Genomic DNA, 22,861 nt, shown 5'->3' with positions numbered 1-22,861 from the left:
GCAGATCACCGGTAATCAGACCTCTCTGTGCTTCACCGATCGTTACAATTCTATTCTGAGTATAACTTACCATGATTTTCATATTCAGGGGTGATGCATCATGGGTAACCACAGTTTCTCACTTAAAGAGAACCAGAAATGAAGCACCCTCGTGTATTTTATTACATTTATCAGTGGGAACATGACAGTAAACACCTACCCTGCTTTTAGTTTCATTGTTATCTGCTTAATTAGTCTATTAGCAGCTGTGATAAGAATCCCTGACTGGCTCAGTCTAGGTTTGACCTGGAATCATTATAGCTGAGTCACTCTTCTGTGGAGTCTTTTCAAGCCCAAGCCTGCCACCTCCTGGCTTAGATTTCCTGCTTTGCATACTGAGAGCTGTGATGATGACATGGGAGGGGCTGCTCCTGCTGAGAGAGAAGCTCTGTGGCTGCAATATGATTCCTGTGTGCTCTGTGTGCACTAGATACTGATGATGACTGCAGTTTCATTCCTATGAGAGACACTTCCTACAGGCAGCTGCACATCATACCAAAATGAAAGCACACAGATGAAAGGCTGCATTTAGCCTAGATAGCAGCATAGTCTCATATAGCCTAGACAGCACATCCAGAACAACTCATAACCCGGAAGGAGAAGGGATTTGAGCCAGCGGCCATATTTGATTTTTCCTGGAGCAATAATGGATAAAAAAAAACACTAAAAAAGGCACACCAGAGCGGCAAAATTATCAGGTAGAGCATTTATTCTTTACAAGCTATCAACTGATATGTTTATTTTGTGTGAAACGTTCATCTCTGGTTCCCTTTAAAGCTGAAGAATCGCAAATACCCCCTGTTCTAAGAAGGCAAGTTATACTCAGCATTGCTATTTAGAAGGAGGGCTTTTTAGTCTCTTCTGGAGAAAGACGCAAATTTCAAACTAGATTTTCAGTCAACAACTGGGCAAAGCCTTTGACAAGAACATTCATTTAAATACACTACTTATAAATAATTTAAAGTGTACCTTAGGGTGGCCACTAACGATCCAATCTTTTTCATCCAATCTTAGCAAATCTATGTAGTAGAAGGGTAAACTGAGTGAATTTATTGAATGGATAATTTAGGCAGTTCTCTTATATTACATTACATAGAAATGGTAAAATTGGATGAAAAAGGTTGGATCGTTGGTGGCCACCCTATATGTCCCAAAAGGAAAAATGTATACATACCTGGGGCTTCCTCTAGCTTCCTTCAGACCAATCAATCCCTCCGCCTCCTGTATCCTATGCTACCTCTCCCGTTAATTTGGCCAGTTGGGGCCAGTTGGCGCAGGCGCAGAACAATTCTGGCCATGGGAGTGTGACGGGCTGCACTAAGCCCCAACTGGCCAGAAGCCGTAGCGGAGGATTCAGGGGCCAGAGGAGGATGGCAAGGGACCACTCAGCCTGAAGGGGGTTGGAGGAAGGCCCAGGTATGTATAAATGTTTCCTTTAGGGCCATCTCAGGTTCACTTTAACATCCCATGCATGATGTTGATGTGGTTCTCCTATGACCTGCATACATGCGACGTCTAGGCTTTCATTCTTATGTTGGCAGCTTCTTATACAAGCCTGAAGAAGAAATGTGCTACATTTATAGCCTGCTATATGGTGTGATTACATAATATACCCAAAACGATGCATTTGTCTGTCTTGGGCAAGTGTATGCATGATCAGGCCACTTTCTAGCAAGAAAATTTATAGACAAGACAAATAACATTTATATTGCACTTTTCTTCTGGTGGACGGCGGGCTTGAGCAGCAGCCACTTGGGTGCGCTCAATAGGCAGTAGCAGTGTTAGGGAGTCTAGCCCAAGGTCTCCTCACTGAATATGTGCTGGCTTACGGAAGAGTCGATCTTCAAACCCTTGTCTTCTATGTCAGAGGCAGAGCCCTTAAAGTGTACCTGAGATAAGGGAATAACAATGTTTTATACATACCTGGGGCTTCCTCCAGCCCCCTTCGTGCTGATTAGTCCCTCGCCGTCCTCCTCTGCTGCCTGCAGCCTCCGCAATCCGGCCCGGTAACTTCTAGAGTTGGGGAGTTACTGCGCATGCGCGGCCTGTTGCGTGCACTTCCCCATCATGCTTCTGCCGCTGGAAGAGTTCTGCGCCTGCACAAAATCCTGCCAGCCACAGGAGCGCAACGGCGGAGTGCGTGTGGCCAGACTGCATATGCGCCGACTGGCCCCAACTGTCCGAATTACCGGGCCGGATTGCGGAGAGGTTGCAGGCGGCGAAGGACAGCGATGAGGGAGCGATCAGGACAAAGGGGCAGGAGGATGCCCCAGGTATGTATAATACTTTTTTTTTTTTTCCTTCGTCTCAGGTACACTGTAAAGGGAACTTGATGTGAGAGGTATATGGAGGCTGCCGTATTTATTTCCTTTTAAACCATACCAGTTGCCTGGCAACCCTGTTGGCCAATTTTGGCTGCAGTAGTGTCTGAATAACTCCAGAAACAAGCATGCAGCTAATCTTGTCATAAATGTCAGAAACAACTGATCTGCACATGCTTGTTCACGGTCTATTGCTAAAAGTATTAGAGGTAGAGGATCAGCAGCATAGCTAGGTAACTGGTATTGCTTAAAAGGAAATATATATACGGCAGCCTCCATATCCCACTCCCTCACTTCCTTTAAAGGACAGATGTGACAGATGTGAAGAAAAAAAAACGAAGATCTACTCACCTGGGGCTTCCTTCCACCCCTGGTCGCTGATCTGTCTCTTACCGTAGTTCTGTTGTCCTGGGGTTCTGCGCCTGTGTGAGTGTGCAGTTTTGCTCCCGTGGCTGGGAGCATTCTGTGCAGGTGCAGTACTTCTGCGTCTGTGCACGACTCTCCAGGCCACGTGAGCATGATTGCGAGCGGTGCGGCTTTGCGCAGAATATGTCGACCTGGCCAGGTCGGCATCTGCTACGGAGGGGACACCAGGCTGTGGCGAGGGACAGATCGGCTGCCATTACACTATCTTACCACTGTATAAAAAATGTATGCTATAACCTCAGTGATACAAGCAGTTAAATAATATCTAATATTGAAGGGAATGTGGCACATTGTTGCACTGTTATACAGACAGTTCAGTGTGGTTTACCACATTTGCACCGGTCACCCTCTAGTTACTGATCCGATGACTAAACTCTTGTCTGTCACATACCAGTAATCTACCCACCATCTGACTGAACTTTCATCTCTGTCACTTTCCCTGCTCTTCACTTTCCTTGTGCTATACACTAATTAACTTGTGTACCTTGAGTCCTTTATTGCTTTGTCTGTATGTTGTTTTGTATGTCCCCCGTCTCTGGGACTTTCACAAAATGGGCTCTACTCACAAAATTTCTCATACATGACTTATTTATCACCTAAGTGATAAAAAATAACCTTTTAGCACATTTACAAGCAAAATAATCACTCAAAGTAAGTTGTTCCTGATTAACTTCATTTCAATATTACTTTTCTTGCCGCAACTATATTATAGTTTTGCTCTTTGGGAGCTTAAAAATGTAACCTAGATACGGTGAAAACAGGTAAAAAAAAGCTTTATGAATCATGCTCTAAGTGGAACTGGCATTTCCCTGCATCATAATGCAAAGCTTTGTGTCAAACAGGAAAAACTGACTAACTGGCGGACAAAAATGTAAATGCCATTGAAAAAAAAAACGTCTTTGCTCAGTTACAGTACTTGTGCAGCCTACCCAATAAAAACAATGCCCATGTTTTGTTTTGAATAGTTTTCTTGTTAAATTTGCATAGGCCATCTTAAGACTGGGTTCACACTACAACTGGTTCATGCTGTGGCAGTTCACAACATGGAACCCTTGTTCAGATGTGTCCTCTCCATCAGACATATAATAGAGGTTATGAAGACATCTCACGTCAATGGGATGTTCCTAAAAACTGAGCAGGTCGGGACTTTGCGTTCCGTCACCATAACAGACACAACGTAACAGGCAAATTAGTATGCAAGTTGACAATGCAAATCGCACGTTGCTATGCGTTTTGCTATGCAATCTCCCTTTTGAAAAATGTCCTGAAGCTTTTTTTTTTTTTTTTCGTTTTTTGTTTTTACACATCAGGAATTTTGCACCTGTAATCGCAGAGAAACATGCTCGGAAACAAGGGGAAGTCGATTTATTTGGGTGGAAGGGCCCTAAATTGTGATAACTGATTTAGCTTATGGAAAACCTGAACTGAAAATTAAAAGTCAAAATAACCATACACAGGTCATACTTACCTCCTGTGTAATCTACTATTCAATCTCTTTCTCCTCTCCTGCGTCCTGTTTGTCCACTGTCATCAATGGAATTCTCTGTCCTCCATTTTGAAAATGGCCATTACACCATAACAGCTTTCTGGTCAGCACACAGTTAAACTGTAAGATCACCCACTTGAGCCATAGGGAAACATGGACACATCAGTTCTCCTCTCAGCTGTAACTGACAGCAACTGATATATTTCAGTTCTGACAAAATGTTGTCAGAACTGGAAGGGATCATTGTCATAAGAAAATGGTGAGCTTCTGAGAGGAACTGATGGCGAGGTAACTATGTAATGTTCATTTGAAGTTACCTCTTGTGTTTATTTTAAATAATTTTACTCAGTACAGGTTCTCTTTAAGAGATACTTTTTTGGGGGATTCTGATTGAAGACATGGTTTTACATTTTGTAGCAACTCGTTTTTATCTGCTGCGCTCACGTCAGCCCGCCACTGTAAAAGCAAACTCCCTCCTACTCATCTAAAGTCATCATTGTTTACATTACAAATGCCCACATTTCATTTCCTGGAATTGATACTGATCAGCATGCCGTGACTTGCAGACTGTGCTCACATCTAACTTTTTTTACTTAAATATCTGGCCTTGTGCATACACAGGGATTGCTATAGGTAGTTAAAGGACTAGTTAAAAAATTAAAAGTTGCTTTCACAACCAGTGCTAAGAATAGTCACAGAGCTGACCTGTCTCTGCACATCTGCACACTGCTGTGCACTGCACTGCTGCCACATGATTGGCTGATTTAGAATGAATAAGCAGATGGTTGTACAAGCGTTCCTAATAAAATGAATGAATGAATGAAAATGAATGCATAAAAAAAATGAATTATGGTACCTCAGTTGTCTCTTGCTGTATGGAACTGAGCCCTTTCCAAACCCACCACAAATCCCACCAACAACTCAGCTTTTACAAAACAGAATAATTATGTCTGATTGAGGAAAAAATACTGTATTTTCAGCATATAAGACGCTCCAGACTATAAGACACGCCTAGGTTTAGAGCAGAGGTGTCAAACTCAAATACAAAGTGGGCCGAAATTGAGCTCTGGGAAAAAGTCGCGGGCCGACCTCAATGTCTAGTGTCCACCTTTCTCCCTTATAATGTTACCTGGTGTCTAATAGCCCCCTCCATCCCCTATGCAGTCCCTGATGTTTAGTGGTCCTCCCTCTCCTATACATTTCCCTGGTGTCTAGTGGCCCCCTTCCCTCTCCTATACAGTTCCCTGGTATCTATTGCTGTCCCCCTCCCCATATGGCTTCCCTGGTGATCTAGGGCTTACCCTCCAATATAGCTTTCTCTGGTGGTCTACAGTGGGCCAAACATAATGCAAAGTGGGGAAACCACCTGAGGGCCAAATCTGAGTTTGACATGTATGGTTTAGAGGGTAAAAACCAGGGAGAAAAAATAAACTATTGTGTCTATGGTCTTGAAGCGTCTTGTGGATGTTCTCCCCCAATTATTGTGTCTCCCTTGTACCTCATGTGTCCTACTGTGTCCCCTTCTGTCCCCCATGTCTCATCCGTTCCCCTTGAATAAATGAAAGCAACGGCAGCAGGACTCACTTTAGGGCCAGTTTCCACCTGTGGAAAGGAGCCCTTAACCAGCAGGGATCAGAGACCCCCTCCTCTCTCTGACTGCTCCCCTAGTGCCGGCTTCTGCTGATGACGCAATCAGCAGATCGGTCGATCGATTTTTGGCCGATTTTCATTGTTTTCGATCGATTTGATCTATATGACAGGATGGAAAATCTAGGTCAATCTGCTGCTGGCAGCAGATCAATGGCCCATAGAGTTGCATTGGATCTAATGGTGCAGTAATGCATTTAGATCGATTTTCAATACATTTCCAATAGATTTCCTTCTGAAACCTATTGGAAATCTGTTCTTAGTGTGTGGCACACATCAGATAGATTCCTGTCAGACTTGTCCTGACAGGCATCTGACAAAAATCTATCTGATGGTCGAATCTGCTGCAAATCTATCAGTGTATGGCCACCCTTACATCCAAAAATGCAGCCATGTTGCTCATTGAACCATTTTGCGGTATATGAAAAGAAAGACTGCTAGCTACAATAAGCCTTGCCTGTTGTTAGACCAGGAAGCCTCCCCTTTGGTTTGGAATGCAGAGTGCCTGGATATGCAGAGAGCTGTGCAGAATAATGTGTACATAGCACTGTTGAATTAGTGATTAAGGCTGTCGTTCTGGGGGCCTCATACACCTTTTGTCTATTGTCACAGGGATTTATTGGCCAAGGATTTCGCAGTGTACACCTATGCAGAAGATGGAACAAGACTGACGAGTCCGCTACAGGAAAAGGTATGTGCTTTATAATTCCACACTAGATTGCTATATTATATACATACCTCCCAACTTTTTTATATGAGAAAGGGACACTTAAGCCACGCCCCTGCCACACCCCTGATCACACACCACCACACCCCTAGTCAAGCATACCATAAATATTTCATAAGAAAAAATGTTGTTTTATAATTCAAACCACACTGGTCCTTTCTGTCCTGGTTCATTTTCCTTCATAATAACATTTTAAAATTAGTAATATATCAATTTAAAGGATGGGAATAAACTTTAGAGTCAACCAAACACATTTTTAGTAGAGAAATATAAATATATATATATATATATATATATATATATATATATATATATATATATATATATTCATAGAAAGAAGGACAAAGTCCTGAAAGAGGGACAAATGAGGAGGAAAGAGGGACAGGGCTCCTAAAGGGGGACTTTCCCTCCAAAAGAAGGACAGTTGGGAGCTATGTTATATATGTTGTTAGATTGGTATAAGGTGACATTTACTCCACAGCAGAGGTAACCTGTGAAGGGATTAAAAAGGAACCATAGTCAAGATAAAATGAATAAAAATGCCATTTTCTTTACAATATCCAACAAGAAATGATTAAGTCAGTGTTTGCCCTTTGTAAAATCTTTCCTCACCCTGATTTACTTTCTGAAATGTATCACAGGGTAACAACATCTTTAGTACTGGCAGGTGATCTCTGCTGAATGTTCCTTACTGAGAGTTCTAAAATGAGTAGATAAGATCTCTAGTCTCCCAGAATGCTTGGAAGGGAGGGGGGAGTGGAGAGAAATCCACATTCCAGAATTCCACAGCCTAGGCCAGGGAATCTTATTAAAAACTCGATTGAACCATTCCAGCAGGAATGGTTCAATTGAATTGTCAATATTATTATTATTATTAAATACAATAAATAATAATATAATAATAATAATAATATTGACAATTCAATTGAACCATTCAAGCAAGGACTCTATTGAAAAATCGATTGAAACACAGTGTTTTGTTCAGTGCAATACAATGCTATGGTTTATTGATCATCCGCTGCTCCTGCCCCACCCCCAGTTTACCTAGATTTTCAGACTGATACTTTTGATTTTTAGTCAACGACTCGTACATTTAAAGGAATGGATTCCCATCAGAATGATCAAATCTGAAGATCAATGTGTGTGTGGGCACCTTTAGATGAGATTATCTCCAGGCCTCATTAACCACCATTTTTCTCACCACGCTATTACCTGCAAAGTTATTGATGTTGAAAATGTTTCTGTCACACCTTCACATACTGCTGACTATTTACGTGAAATAAGGGCTCGTTCATACTAAGGGCGTTTTCGGCCTTTTTTCAAGCACAGGTTCTTTTGAAAATCGCCCTCAAAACACTTGTTTTGACATCTGAGCGGTTCGTTTCCGATCCGCTCAGCAAAGTGCTGCCTGTACCATTTTTGGGGCGATTTGTCTCAATGGAAGGTATAGGGATATCGCGAAACCCTTGAAAAAGTGACGTCGCAATCGCTTATAAAAGTGCTTTGCAAAAAACCGCAGCGCCCACCCAAGTGCCTGGAGGAGAAAACAAAAATCGCCCCCTAAATGCGTAAATTGCTGGCGTCAGCTATTTCAATTTTAGATGTGAACAGAGCCTAAGTCTTTCTGAAGCATCAAAGGAATTTCTGATCCCCGTCTAGTCTAAGAAAAATGTCGAAGAGGTAGGATTGACTATATAGTGGGTGGGCAATTGTCGGGAAGGCGCAAAGCGGCTGTTGTGTTGGTCCTCTCACGCCAGAACGCCTGCACCTCATACACCACACACCAGCAATTGTGTTTTTTCATGCATTGTGAAGTGTCGTTGATCTACAAATGAACCATTTGCTTTGTACAGTGCCCGGCTATTTCACTTGAGCATTTCATAGAACTCTGCTGGCAGTCCACCAAGGCCTGGGGATTTATGATTATTTTATTTTGGCAATTATTTTTTTATCAGTAGTTTCCGCATTCAGGGTGTCTAGGTTATCTGATCTGAAGTGGTAGCTGGCATCACTTGAGGCTTAGAATAAAGACTACTATTTAAAAAAAAAAAAACTTGGCGTCATTAATATCTTTAGGTGTAGTTAAGAGATCACCGTTCGGGGCATTAATTTTATGGATAACGCTTGCCTTTTTCCCCACTTATAGCATTGCAGATCATTATAAGGCTTAAAGGAATACTGTAGGGGGGTCGGGGGAAAATGAGTGTAACTTACCTGGGGCTTCTAATGGTCCCCCGCAGACATCCTGTGTTGGCGCAGCCACTCACCGATGCTCTGACCCCGCCTCCGGGTCACTTCTGGAATTTCAGTCTTTAAAGTCTGAAAACCACTGCACCTGCGTTGCCGTGTCCTCGCTCCCGCTGATGTCACCAGGAGCGTACTGCGCAGGCACAGACCATACTGGTCTGTGCCTGCGCAGGAGCATCTGTGATTAGCTGCGTGGACACAGGATGTCAGTGGGGGACCATTAGAAGCCCCGGGTAAGTTCAACTCATTTCAATTGTGCAAGAGAAAAGATTGTGGCGGGTGCACTCCTAAACAACAATTGCAGTAGCTATAAACCCGCTGGGTGGCGGTGCAACCTCCAGAGAATAAGCATAATCATTGGGTTCAAAGGGAAGTAAAAGCTCCAGGAGCAACTCACCATAGCCATAAAACATTAACTTTTAATGAAATCCACTTAATACTTATCAGGCACATGCGTTGTATGAGGTGCGGAGGGAAGTTGACGGCTGTTTCGCCCCTCGATTAGGGCTTTCTCGAGACCTCATAAATTAATTGTGATAAGTACTTATAAAGTTATTGGCGAATGACTGGGAGGTGATAGTTGCTCGGAGGCATAAGGTGAGCAACACTGTAGGCTGAAGTGGTTAAAAAGAAATAAATATGGCAGCCTCCATATCCCTCTCACTTCAGCTGTCCTTTAAGGATTAATAACGGGTCACCAGGAATTTTTAGTTTAACATGAGTGCAGTTCAGCATCTCGTGTGAGAAAAGCCTATTGGGAGAATCTAAGAATGTGGGGTGAGGGGGTTACATGTGCAAGGCACATTAACATGAGGAAAGACCTGCATATAGTCCTGTACTGTATGCCCTACACTACTGGGAAATCCTCAGGCATTATATATGTAGATAAAGGTCAGTACTGTACTATGTAAATGAAGCAATATATATCAGTGGAGGGTAATTACAGTTCAAAGTTTTATTAGAGGTATTTAAGCCCAGGCAGAATGACTAGAAATTGCCATACAATAAATACCGATGTTTCTATCGAAAAAACACGTTTGGACCATAATTTAAAGTACAAGACTCCTCTTCACTTTTTATGTTTAAAATTACCTTTTTTTTTTTTTTTTGTTTAAAGTGGATAAACTTTTACTCATTGCATAATTGTGGTCCTTTCATATATGTTTTTTTTGTTTTAATACTCTAAGTCCCTATAAACAAAACAAGCCTCACCCACTGCTTTTCCAGTGCCTTGGCACTTTCAGATCCATGTAGCAAGGGCTTATGGGAGCTCAGTCTGGGCAGGAGGAGGAGGTGTTACTAGACAGAGATTTCAGAGGCAGAGGGGAGGAGAGGGAAGTGTTTTTTTCACAGGTTAAGGGCTGGGGATGCAGATCAGCTTGCCTGTGTGTAATGATGACAAACAGAACATGGCCGCTCATTGTATTACAGGTAGAAATAATCATATACTGTTGAAGCTGTTTGCAGCTAGATTTGCTGTGTAAACTATCTAAACTTTAGATAAGATATATAGACAAGTTACTTGTTATAGTTCGTTTTTCATCTTGGATCCGCTTTAAGTACCGTAGGTCTCTTGCATGAGGTTTATGAGAATACAGTATATACCGAGTTCTTTTTTGTTATTTTCTAATTTTCTTGTTTTTGCAAATAACCTTATAGTAATATGTAGATATAGAATATACTAGGAAGCATCTTTTGAAGGTAAATAATTACTTATAGTATAGTGAATGTTACATTGCATCCTCTGTTAGCGTACATACATGATATGAATTGGGCATGTGTGCTGCAAATGTGGTTATAACAGTCAGTGTATGAGCATCAGTTTTGTTTTGATTATACTTATTTCATGGAATACTGAAATGTCACAATTAACATTTTACCGTTGTTAGTGTTTATGTCCACGTTTATTTTGAACACATGCCCAAATACATGCATGGATGGGTCATGTTGTGTGGCGTGCTATACATATTTAGCTTTATCTTGCTATTTCACAGCAGTTTAACAGTTGAGATTAGGGATGAGATGCAAATAAATCCAAATTGCAGGATTATGTAATTTTGACTACAAATGTATGCAGCTTGAAAATGGACCAAACGAATTCCACCACTCTGCATAATCCGGCATATGTTTATACTACTATATGGTCAAATGTCATCAAAAACATGAGTGATTGGTTCCAAAGACAAATCATATTTGAAAGGCAAGTACAGAATGTGGTGCTCAATAAAAAAATCAAATAAAAATATAAAAAAACAAATAATGTATGCGGTTCAAACCGACCAGGGTGGCAGGAATACAGGGAGTGCAGAATTATTAGGCAAATGAGTATTTTGACCACATCATCCTCTTTATGCATGTTGTCTTACTCCAAGCTGTATAGGCTCAAAAGCCTACTACCAATTAAGCATATTAGGTGATGTGCATCTCTGTAATGAGAAGGGGTGTGGTCTAATGACATCAACACTCTATAGTCAACATCAACACTCTAATTATTAGGCAACTTCCTTTCCTTTGGCAAAATGGGTCAAAAGAAGGACTTGACAGGCTCAGAAAAGTCAAAAATAGTGAGATATCTTGCAGAGGGATGCAGCACTCTTAAAATTGCAAAGCTTCTGAAGCGTGATCATCGAACAATCAAGCGTTTCATTCAAAATAGTCAACAGTGTCGCAAGAGGCGTGTGGAAAAACCAAGGCGCAAAATAACTGCCCATGAACTGAGAAAAGTCGAGCGTGCAGCTGCCAAGATGCCACTTGCCACCAGTTTGGCCATATTTCAGAGCTGCAACATCAGTGGAGTGCCCAAAAGCACAAGGTGTGCAATACTCAGAGACATGGCCAAGGTAAGAAAGGCTGAAAGACGACCACCACTGAACAAGACACACAAGCTGAAACATCAAGACTGGGCCAAGAAATATCTCAAGACTGATTTTTCTAAGGTTTTATGGACTGATGAAATGAGAGTGAGTCTTGATGGGCCAGATGGATGGGCCCGTGGCTGGATTGGTAAAGGGCAGAGAGCTCCAGTCAGACTCGGACGCCAGCAAGGTGGAGGTGGAGTACTGGTTTGGGCTGGTATCATCAAAGATGTGCTTGTGGGGCCTTTTCGGGTTGAGGATGGAGTCAAGCTCAACTCCCAGTCCTACTGCCAGTTTCTGGAAGACACCTTCTTGAAGCAGTGGTACAGGAAGAAGTCTGCATCCTTCAAGAAAAACATGATTTTTATGCAGGACAATGCTCCATCACACGCGTCCAAGTACTCCACAGCGTGGCTGGAAAGAAAGGGTATAAAAGAAAAAAAAACTAATGACATGGCCTCCTTGTTCACCTGATCTGAACCCCATTGAGAACCTGTGGTCCATCATAAAATGTGAGATTTACAAGGAGGGAAAACAGTACACCTCTCTGAACAGTGTCTGGGAGGCTGTGGTTGCTGCTGCACGCAATGTTGATGGTGAACAGACCAAAACACTGACAGAATCCATGGATGGCAGGCTTTTGAGTGTCCTTGCAAAGAAAGGTGGCTATATTGGCCACTGATTTGTTTTTGTTTTGTTTTTGAATGTCAGAAATGTATATTTGTGAATGTTGAGATGTTATATTGGTTTCACTGGTAAAAATAAATAATTGAAATGGGTATGTATTTGTTTTTTGTTACGTTGCCTAATAATTATGCACAGTAATAGTCACCTGCACACACAGATATCCCCCTAAAATAGCTAAAACTAAAAACAAACTAAAAACTACTTTCAAAAATATTCAGCTTTTTTGGGTTCCTTGAGAACATGGTTGTTCAATAATAAAATTATTCCTCAAAGATACAACTTGCCTAATAATTCTGCACTCCCTGTACATTCATTAGGAGGTAGCAGGAAAAAAGGGCGCATGACGAGGGTGGACGTCGTAGGTGCCGTCATAGACTTTAATGCAATTATCGTTAATACGGCAAAAAAAAGCAGAAAAAAGGGTACTGTGAAAAATATCGTTAACAACATTATAACATTATAATTTTTGAAGTAGTTATCGTTTCAGAACCTTGCAATGTTATAGTTGTCATATTATTTCATTTATATGTACAGATTTTACGTTATCAAAGATATTATTGTTTCTATGTGTAAAAGGGTATTTCTGCAGAGGGAGTGGTTAGGGTTAGGCAACACCAGGGGTAGTGGTTAGGGTTAGGCAGCACCTGGGCGGCGGTTAGTTTTAGGCAACACAGGGGGGGGGGGGGGTTAGGCACCACTCGGGGAGGTTAGGGTTAGGCAGCACCAGGGGGGGTAATTAGGGTTAGGCACTACTGGGGGGTCATTAGGGTTAGGCGCCACCAGGGTAGTAGTTCGTTTTAGGCACCACCAGGGGAGGGTTCTGTGTGAGAGTAGGGTTGGGTTAAGCTGTATTGTTGAATTACGTAACAATTTTTAACATTAATATCTTTTTGTTATTATTTCCCATCTGTTATTACAATGGTATTTATCGTTAACTAAGTTTGACAACGATATTTATTGCTATGAGAATTCATTATCCAGCCGCGCTATTTCGTTATCCAGCCAAGCCCTTTTTTCACTGCACCCTTTTTTCATGCACGCCATTAGGAACCCTTATTGACTGCAAATTGCCATCATGCTTACAAACATGAGATGCTGATCACGGCCTGTAGCTATTTCTAAATGCAATTTTTCATGCGTTGCGTTTTTTCATTTGATCATTGTTCTGTATGGCGCAATTATCATTTTCCAGAGGTAGGGGCAGGACTTCATTTCGTATAGGTAAATTGCAATATACAAGGCTTGCCATGTGATGTTTTCCCTTCTCTGCCATATACAACAACTTAATATAAGTGCTAGAAATTTGCAGCAAGCAGTGTCATTGCGTTTTAAGGGCTGGTTCACACGGGCGTCTGCTGAGCTTTCGCTTGGCATTGCGGTCAAACGCCAGCGTTTTAAAGGCTTTTGGGAAGCATTCAAGGCTAGCAGTTCTGGTCTCTGCTATTGTTTCCTGGCGTTTACAGCCTCTGAAAGCAACATGTTGCTTTCGAGACCAGACGCAACGCCGGGATCTACCGCCAGGCTTTCATGAAAGCCTGCAAAAGCCAGCTCTAAACGCTCCCATTCACTTGCATGGGATGGCAGTAGATCCCAAAAAACGCTGCGTCTGAAACGCCGCGTTAAACGCCACAAAAACGCCCGTCTGAACCAGCCCTAAGTAAAAGTCAGTCACATCTTTTTGCAGCATTGCGAAAGGGGCACCACAATATGGATAATCAGAATTCCTTTATCTCACCAAGTATAACGGGAGTTGTACCCAGAATTATTTTTGGCACATGCAGGTCGGTGATGGTACAGTAAATAAACACGCAGTACATATATATATAGAGTAGGTGTACATAATACCCAGAGCATAGCGGAGAAGGTCTGGAGGGTCAGTACCCCTGTGACTTTCTCAGCACCGGAAAATCGCATTTGATCCAATTTTCAGATCAGAATGTGGTAGTTGGAAAAAGGGCTATTAGTCCACTACACCTCATGCTTATTTAGCTTGATTAATTGAATCACCCGCTCTCCTCATTTTGGTGATGTGGTGCTTCACCATGCATTTTAAAGTGACACTAAAGCGGGGGAAAAAATTATGATATAATGAATTGTATGTGTAGTACGGATAATTACTAGAACATTAGCAGCAAAGAAAATATTCTCATATTTTTATTTTCGGTTATATAGTTTTTTTTTATACCGTTGCATCATTCTCTAATATTTGCAATTTACACACTACACTCAGAACTCTAAATGGTTTCACAGAGCAGGCTAATGAAGTTTTGACCTTTACTCTGCAGAAAAACAATATACAGTGACAGCTGAGATGATAAGCTTCAGAAGACAGAGCTCTCTGCAACTTTGAAAGTGGTGGAGCTCAGATAAGCTCTTTTGCATAGATAACAACTGGAGTTTCTTAACTCTTTCTGTACCGGAAACAATATTAGACTCATATCTCTGCTGCTTATGTTTTATTTCTTAGATTTACTACACATCATTATAAGTTTATTTTCACTTCAGATTCCCTTTAACTCCTCTTATTGTTATATGATATAATGCATATGCCGTGTTCCGCCAAAAATAAGCCCTACTAGTGCAGCGCCGATTGAGCACCGGTCCTGTAATCCCAGCACACAGACGGGCTGTGTGCGGGGTTGCCTGATCAGTACTGCACAGTGCAATCTGGAAGAGCCGGCCAACCAGCAGGGACACAGAGGTGCAGTGCTAATATGGCACCAGACTTGTTCCCTCAGCACACAGCAAGGCTAACAGTTGTGCAGGGATGACAGGGCAGGTGCCTGAGTATTACAGTACGGTAGCATACGGTACCTTCGGTTCAGTACAAGGGAATAGAAAATGTTCTGCTCAGACACTTCCTGATGCGTCATCATCATTAGGCGCAGCCACCTCAGGTACCGGCACTGCTGAAGCTGGCCACCCACTCTGCTCCTCCACCATGAGGCAATCTGCCAATACTGGTAAACTGCAGTTGGGGCATCCCCAGCAAAATCAGTGCAGGGGTAAAGCACCACTTCATAGAAATATAAGGCATCCTCTGAAAATAAGCCCTAGCACATCTATTGGAGCAAAAATTAATATGACACGGTCTTTTTTTGGGAAACACGGTACAATTGGAACCTTGGTTTAGGAGTATAATTCGTTCTGGAAACACGCTTGTAATCCAAAGCACTCTTATACCAAAGCAAATTTCCCCATAAGTAAGTAAATTAAAGTGATTCGTTCCACAATCTATAAATAGTTATAGAAAAATATTTTATTCAAAGGATTGTACTGTATAAAATAAAGCTGACTTTCACTAGATCTGTAACAGAATCATTGCTAGCTGGTGGTTCTCCTCAACCTTTTTTTGAGTGGCTTTAAAGAGAGCCTGAGGTGGGCAAATGGGGGGCAGATGGGACACAGAGGATGTGTTCTCTGCATCCTAACATGTCTCTGTGTCCCCACACCACCACTCTCTGTCCCCCCCTCCCCCACCACCACCACCGCGCTATAGGCCCCCGAGATTAGTGACAATATTTGTCACTATTATGGAGGTAAACATTGAGGAGAGGAATTCCCTGTTCAAAACGCCCGCCAGGGGTGTTCTTAAAGGGTTTCCAGAGGTGCCATTGGGCAGCTCTCTCTCCCTGACCACGCCCCCTGCCACTCCCTGCCTTCCTGCACGCTGCGAGCGACACACAGTCTCTCCTTGCAGCGTCGTCACCTATATAGGTCAAGAAAGTGAAAGTGGGCCAGTGCGGCCCACAGGAGCGGCGGTTTTTGCAGCTACCAGTCCCGCGGATTAGGTTGCCTACTTTTTGTTGTTTTTTTCTTGAGCCCACCTCGGGAACTTATCCAGTGACAGTTACTTCTGAGGATTTTATGGAAATGTGACCTTGTACAGTCCCTACAAAAGGAGAAGAAACGGTGGCTTAGATTTGATTATACGACGCTTGTAAACTGTTTTTGCTTGTATATTAAGACGCTACTTGTATATCAAGTCAGAATTTCACAAAAATGTTTGCTTCTTTATCAAAGCACTCTCAAACCAAGTTGCTCTCAATCCAAAGTTTTACGGTATATTGTTTTGAGCAGGTCATTGAAAGTTTCCTTCTAAGAAAATCTGGCATTATAGTTCTGTGATTTCCCTTCCTCTGGTCACGTAAGTCATGTGCTCGGTTATGTTGTAATCAGTCTCACAGCACAGAACACTTCATGTTTTGTTTTCCCCTGAAACCACGACTTCAGGGAAGATATTGCACAAAACTGGATTACTGAGGCATCACTCAGCATTTAGGCAGAAATAACCATGTACAAGAAAATCAGTGCTTCAGAGCAGTGTATTATGCTACACATAACATAATTTATAGTTCATGCTCCACAATACATCGTTGGGCCTGCCAACACTGTATTATATTATTATAAAGAATTAACAAAAAAGGGAGAAGTGGCACCCAAATTATGCAATTGATGCTAGTTCTCCATAGTATGCAAACAATAAGGGTAATTGTATTAGGACCAACAATTTGACAATAAAAGCACAATTAAAATCCAATAAAAATTATCCACTACCAATGATACATTAATTAGTTCACTATAATGAAGGATAAAGACCAGGGTTAAGCCAAAAAGACAGTGTTAGTACAATGGTGTAATATAAATAAGCTAAATATTAGTGGGAGAAAAATATTCAATATTGCAAAAACACCACAAATCCCCCAAAAATCTGTGTTTAAAAATATCCCCAAAATATCAGTGCAATGTCCTAATAAAATTATCATTATTGTTTCCATACTATAGAGAACTAGTATTTATTGCATAACTTGGCAGCCACTTCTCTCTGTTTTGTTAATTCTTTGTGCTATCAGCCCCACAAGCAGATATAAATACTTTTTTGCTTGTTTGTTTTGTTAGATTATTATAAGGCATTGTGAATGAGTATATGAATGGGCGGCCAGGAGTTTGCTGCTAATAAACCGTATGGGTAAAACATACCAACTAAGGCTACTTTCCCACCAAGACGTTGCGTCTTAGGGGACGTTATGGACGCATAACGTGCCCCTAACGTGCCCCTAACGCAACGCATGGTGGTGTTCAAGTTGGACGTCAGATTGAGCTGCGTTATGCAGCTCTCAGAGCAGCCACTCCAGGATAGTGATAGGAAGTCCAGATCTTTTCAAGGATTCGGATCATTTGAATCGGATCTTTGAACCATATCATTTGAATCATTTTACTAGGGAAGCAGACTGGGTGAAATGACTAGAAGGACAGGACTTTCCCTGCAGTGTACATTCTGTATTTTCCTGTTTCTTCCAGACAGACATCCACTGTGAACCGAATCTTTCATTGTGGTGATCCGGATGATTTGACTCACAAAAAAGATCCGGATCAAATGAACGACTCATTCATGATCCGGACAACACTACAGTCCCACCACAAGTCACCGCAGTGCAGTGAATATTAATTAGACATGTGGCTGGCCTCGGAGGAGGAGGGGAGACCTCCTCCTCCAACATTACTGAGCATGTGCAAACAGTCTAACGTGGCTTAGCCCAGTATAACGTACAGCATGCAGCACTTTGTTTAAACGTGCTGCGTTACTATGTAACGCAACATGTGCTCTGTGAATGAGCACATTGATTTTACAGTGCTGTGAGTTAGGCTGCGTTACTGGCTGCTGTAACGTGGGACTTTAACGTCCCACTATGACACCAGCCTTAAGATCATTATTAGGTGTTTGCTAGGAGATTATTGACTTTAAAGCTGGTGGCAGACATAATTAGCCAATTTCAATGGGTTTTAGTGTATGAGGTCCTGGCCGTGCTTACTGGCAAATTTGAGGCTGTTTGTGGATGTATGTCTGTACCTTTTTGTGCAATAAAGTTTTGTATTACCTGTTAAGATCGTAAATTATTTGCAATTCAGTGTATTGTGTAACTGGGCTTTTTTATGGCGTATATTAAAGATTTAGCCAGCGCATGCGCGGCGCCAACGGAAGTAGATGTACTCCGTGTGAGCTCCGTGCCTGAGCGGCAATAAAGGACGATATAACGCCATCTAAAGGGCCCCACCAGCCGCCACTTCACTGAGGACCACTTACTAATATGTCCAGGAGAGGAAAGAAGACGGGGGAATCCGCTGCCCAACCATCTATAGCCGAGCTCCTAACTAAGAAGCAGCGGAAGGAGAAAAACAAGATGGCCGCGTCACCCACCTCCAGCCAGGCCTCAGATCGCAGCTCTCCAGCACCACGTGAGTCGCCCACAGTCCCATCACAGCAAGGGTCGCCACTAACCTCCAGCCCTGCAAGGAGGTCTCCCCCCGCTCATCAAGCAGAGCGGCAGCCTCTACCGGCCTCCACGCCGGACCGTAACCTAGGGCCTGTATCATCATCCGCAAGCGGTCGTCCGCTGTCCCCACCGACATCTCAGGAATCTGTAGCACCCCCAGGCCAACTTCAGGAGCCTATGGCAGCACATCTAGCCGTGCGGGGATCTAATGCAGAGCTCCTTGCAGAATTCCAAATAATGCTGCGCAACGAACTAGCAACAGCAATAGCTGGAGTCTCTGCCCAGATGCACGAAATTGGGGGCTGTGTAAATGACCTGGAGCAAAGGGTGGATGCCTGTGCTGATGCTTTGAAATCTGACAATACCAGGCTAGACAACCAGGATGCCAAAATAGCCCTCCTAGAAGCGCGCCTTGAAGATTACGAAAATAGGGCGAGGCGCTCAAATATCCGTATCTGAGGCCTGCCTGAGAGCGTTGTGGACATTAAAGAAGCAGCTTTAAACCTCTTTGCGACCCTCCTTCCGCAAACTGATCCCGCTGACTTTCGCCTAGACAGAATCCACAGGGCGCTTGGAAGACCGCGCAATCCTGACCTCTCCAGGGATATCGTTTTGAAATTCCATTATTATGACACCAAGGAGAGAATTATGACTGCAGCACGGAACCTCACTAGCCTACCAGGTGTTCCACAGTCAGTGCGCCTCTATGCTGACCTGTCCCCGCTTACGTTACAAAAGCGAAGATCCATGCGACAGATCGTTCAGTCCCTCATCAGAGAGAATATCAAGTACAGATGGACTTTTCCTTTTGGACTGCAGTTCCAAATGAACGGCATCTCCCATCATGTAAAATCTCTGGAAGAGGGAAGGCTCATACTGGAAGAAGCAGATATCAGGATTGAAGCCCCTGACCCTCTACTGCAACAATATGCCCAACCACCACCACAGGGGCTCACAAGACCAGAGAGGGAATGGCACACAGTAAATAGAAGAAGACCCGGGGGAGCGGGCCCCTCATCCTCCCAGGACTCGTCTGTTCGCAGTCCGTGAGTTAACTAAAACGTTCTGCACTACGGTTTTCCCCGTCCGAGCCCCAGTTTGCAAGTAAGGCCCAGTTAGAGGCCGCTGACCCATGCCAATGTGCCATCTAAATGTCCCACATCCACCTATAAACCCTGCTTGTCCTTTTTCCACTTACTAACAGTGACTGACCATCAGAACAATCCTGTTTTTCCTTTTTGTTTTTTACTCTTATACTTGTTCCCTGGTAAGCACAGCCCCTTTGAGTATTGGGCTATCAAACTGTGCCGCACTTTAAGACTCAATAATGCCTTTAATATTGTTAGCATACGTTCAATTTTTCTATGGTACTTCAAGGCTATGCTGATGTAAGGAAGTTCGCCTCTTCCCCGTGTGGACCCTGGACCTGGTGGTGGAGGCCGGGGGGGCGGGCGTGGGCACTCCCACCCTTGACCCTAGTTGGTGGATGGGGTGCCCATGTGCGTCCTTCGGCCGAAGGGGCTTGTCTGGTGCCGACACGGGGGAGATGAGATGTTACATTGTCTCTCATTGGGAATAGAGTCTGAAGCAGAAATCTGCATAAATATTGCATCTGGACACCAGGTATATCGCCTATAGGCCCCGAGGATACGTGTATTAGTTATTTTTAATCACTTTACAAAACACCCTGTTATCAATGCCCTGGGGCGGTTCTCCTCTCTGGCTTGGTACCCTGGGCTTGGGGTGGAGGCCGGGGGGGCCCGCCCGGGCCGCTCTCTCTCTCCTCTCTCTGGTTGGGGGGGTGGCCCGGGCGTGCTCCTCGAGCCGAGGAGACCTGCCTGGGGACCTCCTGGAGATGTGGCTTGTCCCCCATGTATACTTACACGGAGGAACTGAATCTTTAACCGCTAATATTTTTTTTGATGTTCAGTTTGATGTTTATTTTTGATGTTTAACCTGTTCTCTCACATTGGTGGTCTAAGGAACTAATTTACGGGGCAAGGACGGTAAAACCTCGAGTCATAAGGAAATATTTTTGAGACTCCTCATTGATCCTTAAGTCCCACAAATATAGCCGCCCTATGTAAAGCAATAAGAACCAACCCTTTGCCGTTCAGGGTTCTCTTGCTGCACCCACACACTGTGGTATGCTAGAGGAAGGCACTAATAAGCCTTCACTCTTCCATCCCCACTACGATAGGATTGTATTTTCAATCCTAGAGATTACGTTCTCATACCCCAACCTCACCTCACGGCCGACCCCGCTACCCACAACCATTATAGCACGTATCATAGATTTAGCAATATTCCCATACCATGTTGATACCTTCGACTAGCAAAGTTTTCCTAAAGGTATTATCGTTTAATGCACGGGGCCTTAACTCCCCACAAAAGAGGAGGAAGCTATTCCACGACCTGAGCAGACACCACCCTGATATAATATGTATACAGGAGACACACTTTTCCACAACCTCATGCCCCAACTTTCTCCATAAACACTATACTATCAAGTTTGTAGCTAATGCCCCTAAAAAACACAGAGGAGTAATGATACTAGTCCATAAAAATCTTCCCCTAGAAATAGCTAGTACACAAATTGACACCGAGGGTAGGTACATAATTATGACTGGTTCGCTCTACTCCTGGCACCTTCACCTCATTAGCTCTTATGCACCCCCTGACCAAGCTTTTAAGACATTTCAACTCATCCAAAAGAAAATCCCCACTCAACCTAATACAATCTTTATCTGGTGCGGTGATTTTAATCTAACGCTAAATGAAAAGCTGGATAAATCCAAACCATCACCGGACAAATTAACTAAAACACAAAGGAATCGTCTTCAAACCCTTATGGAAAACAACTTCCTTGTTGACGCATGGAGGGAACTCCATGGAGACAAAAAAGGCTATACTCACTTCTCCGCAGCCCATCGCACCTATGCCAAAATTGACCATTTCCTGGTGACTACATCAACAGTCCCTCATCTGGCCTACATCAGACATATACCCACACCCCTCTCTGACCACGATATCCTCTTAGCCTGTTTTGACTTACATGCTGACGTTGCCAAACCTCGCATATGGCGCTTAAATGAATCTCTACTCATTAGTGCTAAGACACGATCAGAAGTACAATCCTGTCTTCAACAGTACTTCTCAGAAAACGACCAACCTGACATTTCCCCACCCACATTATGGATGGCTCATAAGGCCGTCATATGGGGTAAACTCATCCAAATTGGGGCTCAAAAGAAAAGGAAAAGGTTTGAAGACATAGCCAACCTTTCATACAAACTCCAGCGTCTTAGATCTCTGCACCAAACCGAGCACTCTAACTTCATATTGAAACAAATAAAAGACGTAGAACTACAAATGCATATTCTCCTATCAGATAAAGTTGAAAAAGCCTTAACTTGGACAAAAGCTAACTATTATAAATATGCAAACAAACCAGACAGCTGGCTCGCAGCCAAACTGAGGAATTCCCATAAAACTAACACAATATACAAACTTAGGACCCAACAAGGCCAAGTCACTAGTGACCCAAATAAGATCTTGCGAACCTTCCACCACTTCTACCAATCTTTATACTCCGACACAACCCCACCCCAACACCTAAAAGTCTCCAACTTTCTCCGTCAAATACAATTCCCAAAACTGGCGGAAGCCGCTAAAAACCTATTGAATGCCCCTATAAACTCCGAAGAAATATATACCGCCATCAGAAAACTTAAAAACAGAAAAGCCCCAGGCCCGGATGGCCTAACGGCTCTCTATTATAAAAAATTTCAAGGTTTACTCTGCCCGCACCTTCAAGCCTTTTTAAACACCCTGCGGAAATCCGAGCTTACTCACCCAGAATTCCTGGACGCTTTTATCACCTTAATCCCGAAGCCCAACAGAGACCCCCTACAACCTAAGAACTACAGGCCAATCTCCCTTCTTAATATAGACTATAAAATCTTTACCGCTATTTTGGCCCGCAGAATAAATAATATTCTTCCCTCTGTTGTCAAAAATGACCAAGTTGGCTTCATCCCTTTCCGACAAGCCACAGACAACATTAGGAAAAATACCACCATAATCGCCCATGCAAACAGAACCAAAAGACCACTTATGACACTGACACTAGACATTGAAAAAGCCTTCGA

At 43.1% G+C, this 22,861-nt stretch overlaps 1 protein-coding gene across 1 annotated transcript in view; it reads left to right on the top strand.

The window, feature by feature from the left end:
* Nucleotides 1–22,861, top strand: part of ADAM9 (ADAM metallopeptidase domain 9) — a 153,935-nt gene that overhangs the window by 55,260 nt on the left and 75,814 nt on the right. The window contains exon 4 of the mRNA XM_068274597.1: nucleotides 6,532–6,610. Within this exon, the coding sequence (XP_068130698.1) occupies nucleotides 6,532–6,610 (79 nt within the window). The remainder of the gene's footprint in view (nucleotides 1–6,531; nucleotides 6,611–22,861) is intronic.

This window comes from Hyperolius riggenbachi, chromosome 3 (assembly GCF_040937935.1).
Source record: "Hyperolius riggenbachi isolate aHypRig1 chromosome 3, aHypRig1.pri, whole genome shotgun sequence".
NCBI classification, from domain to species: domain Eukaryota; kingdom Metazoa; phylum Chordata; class Amphibia; order Anura; family Hyperoliidae; genus Hyperolius; species Hyperolius riggenbachi.
The sequence above is the reverse complement of the archived record's forward strand: the minus strand, read 5'-3'. Positions and strand labels throughout refer to the sequence as shown.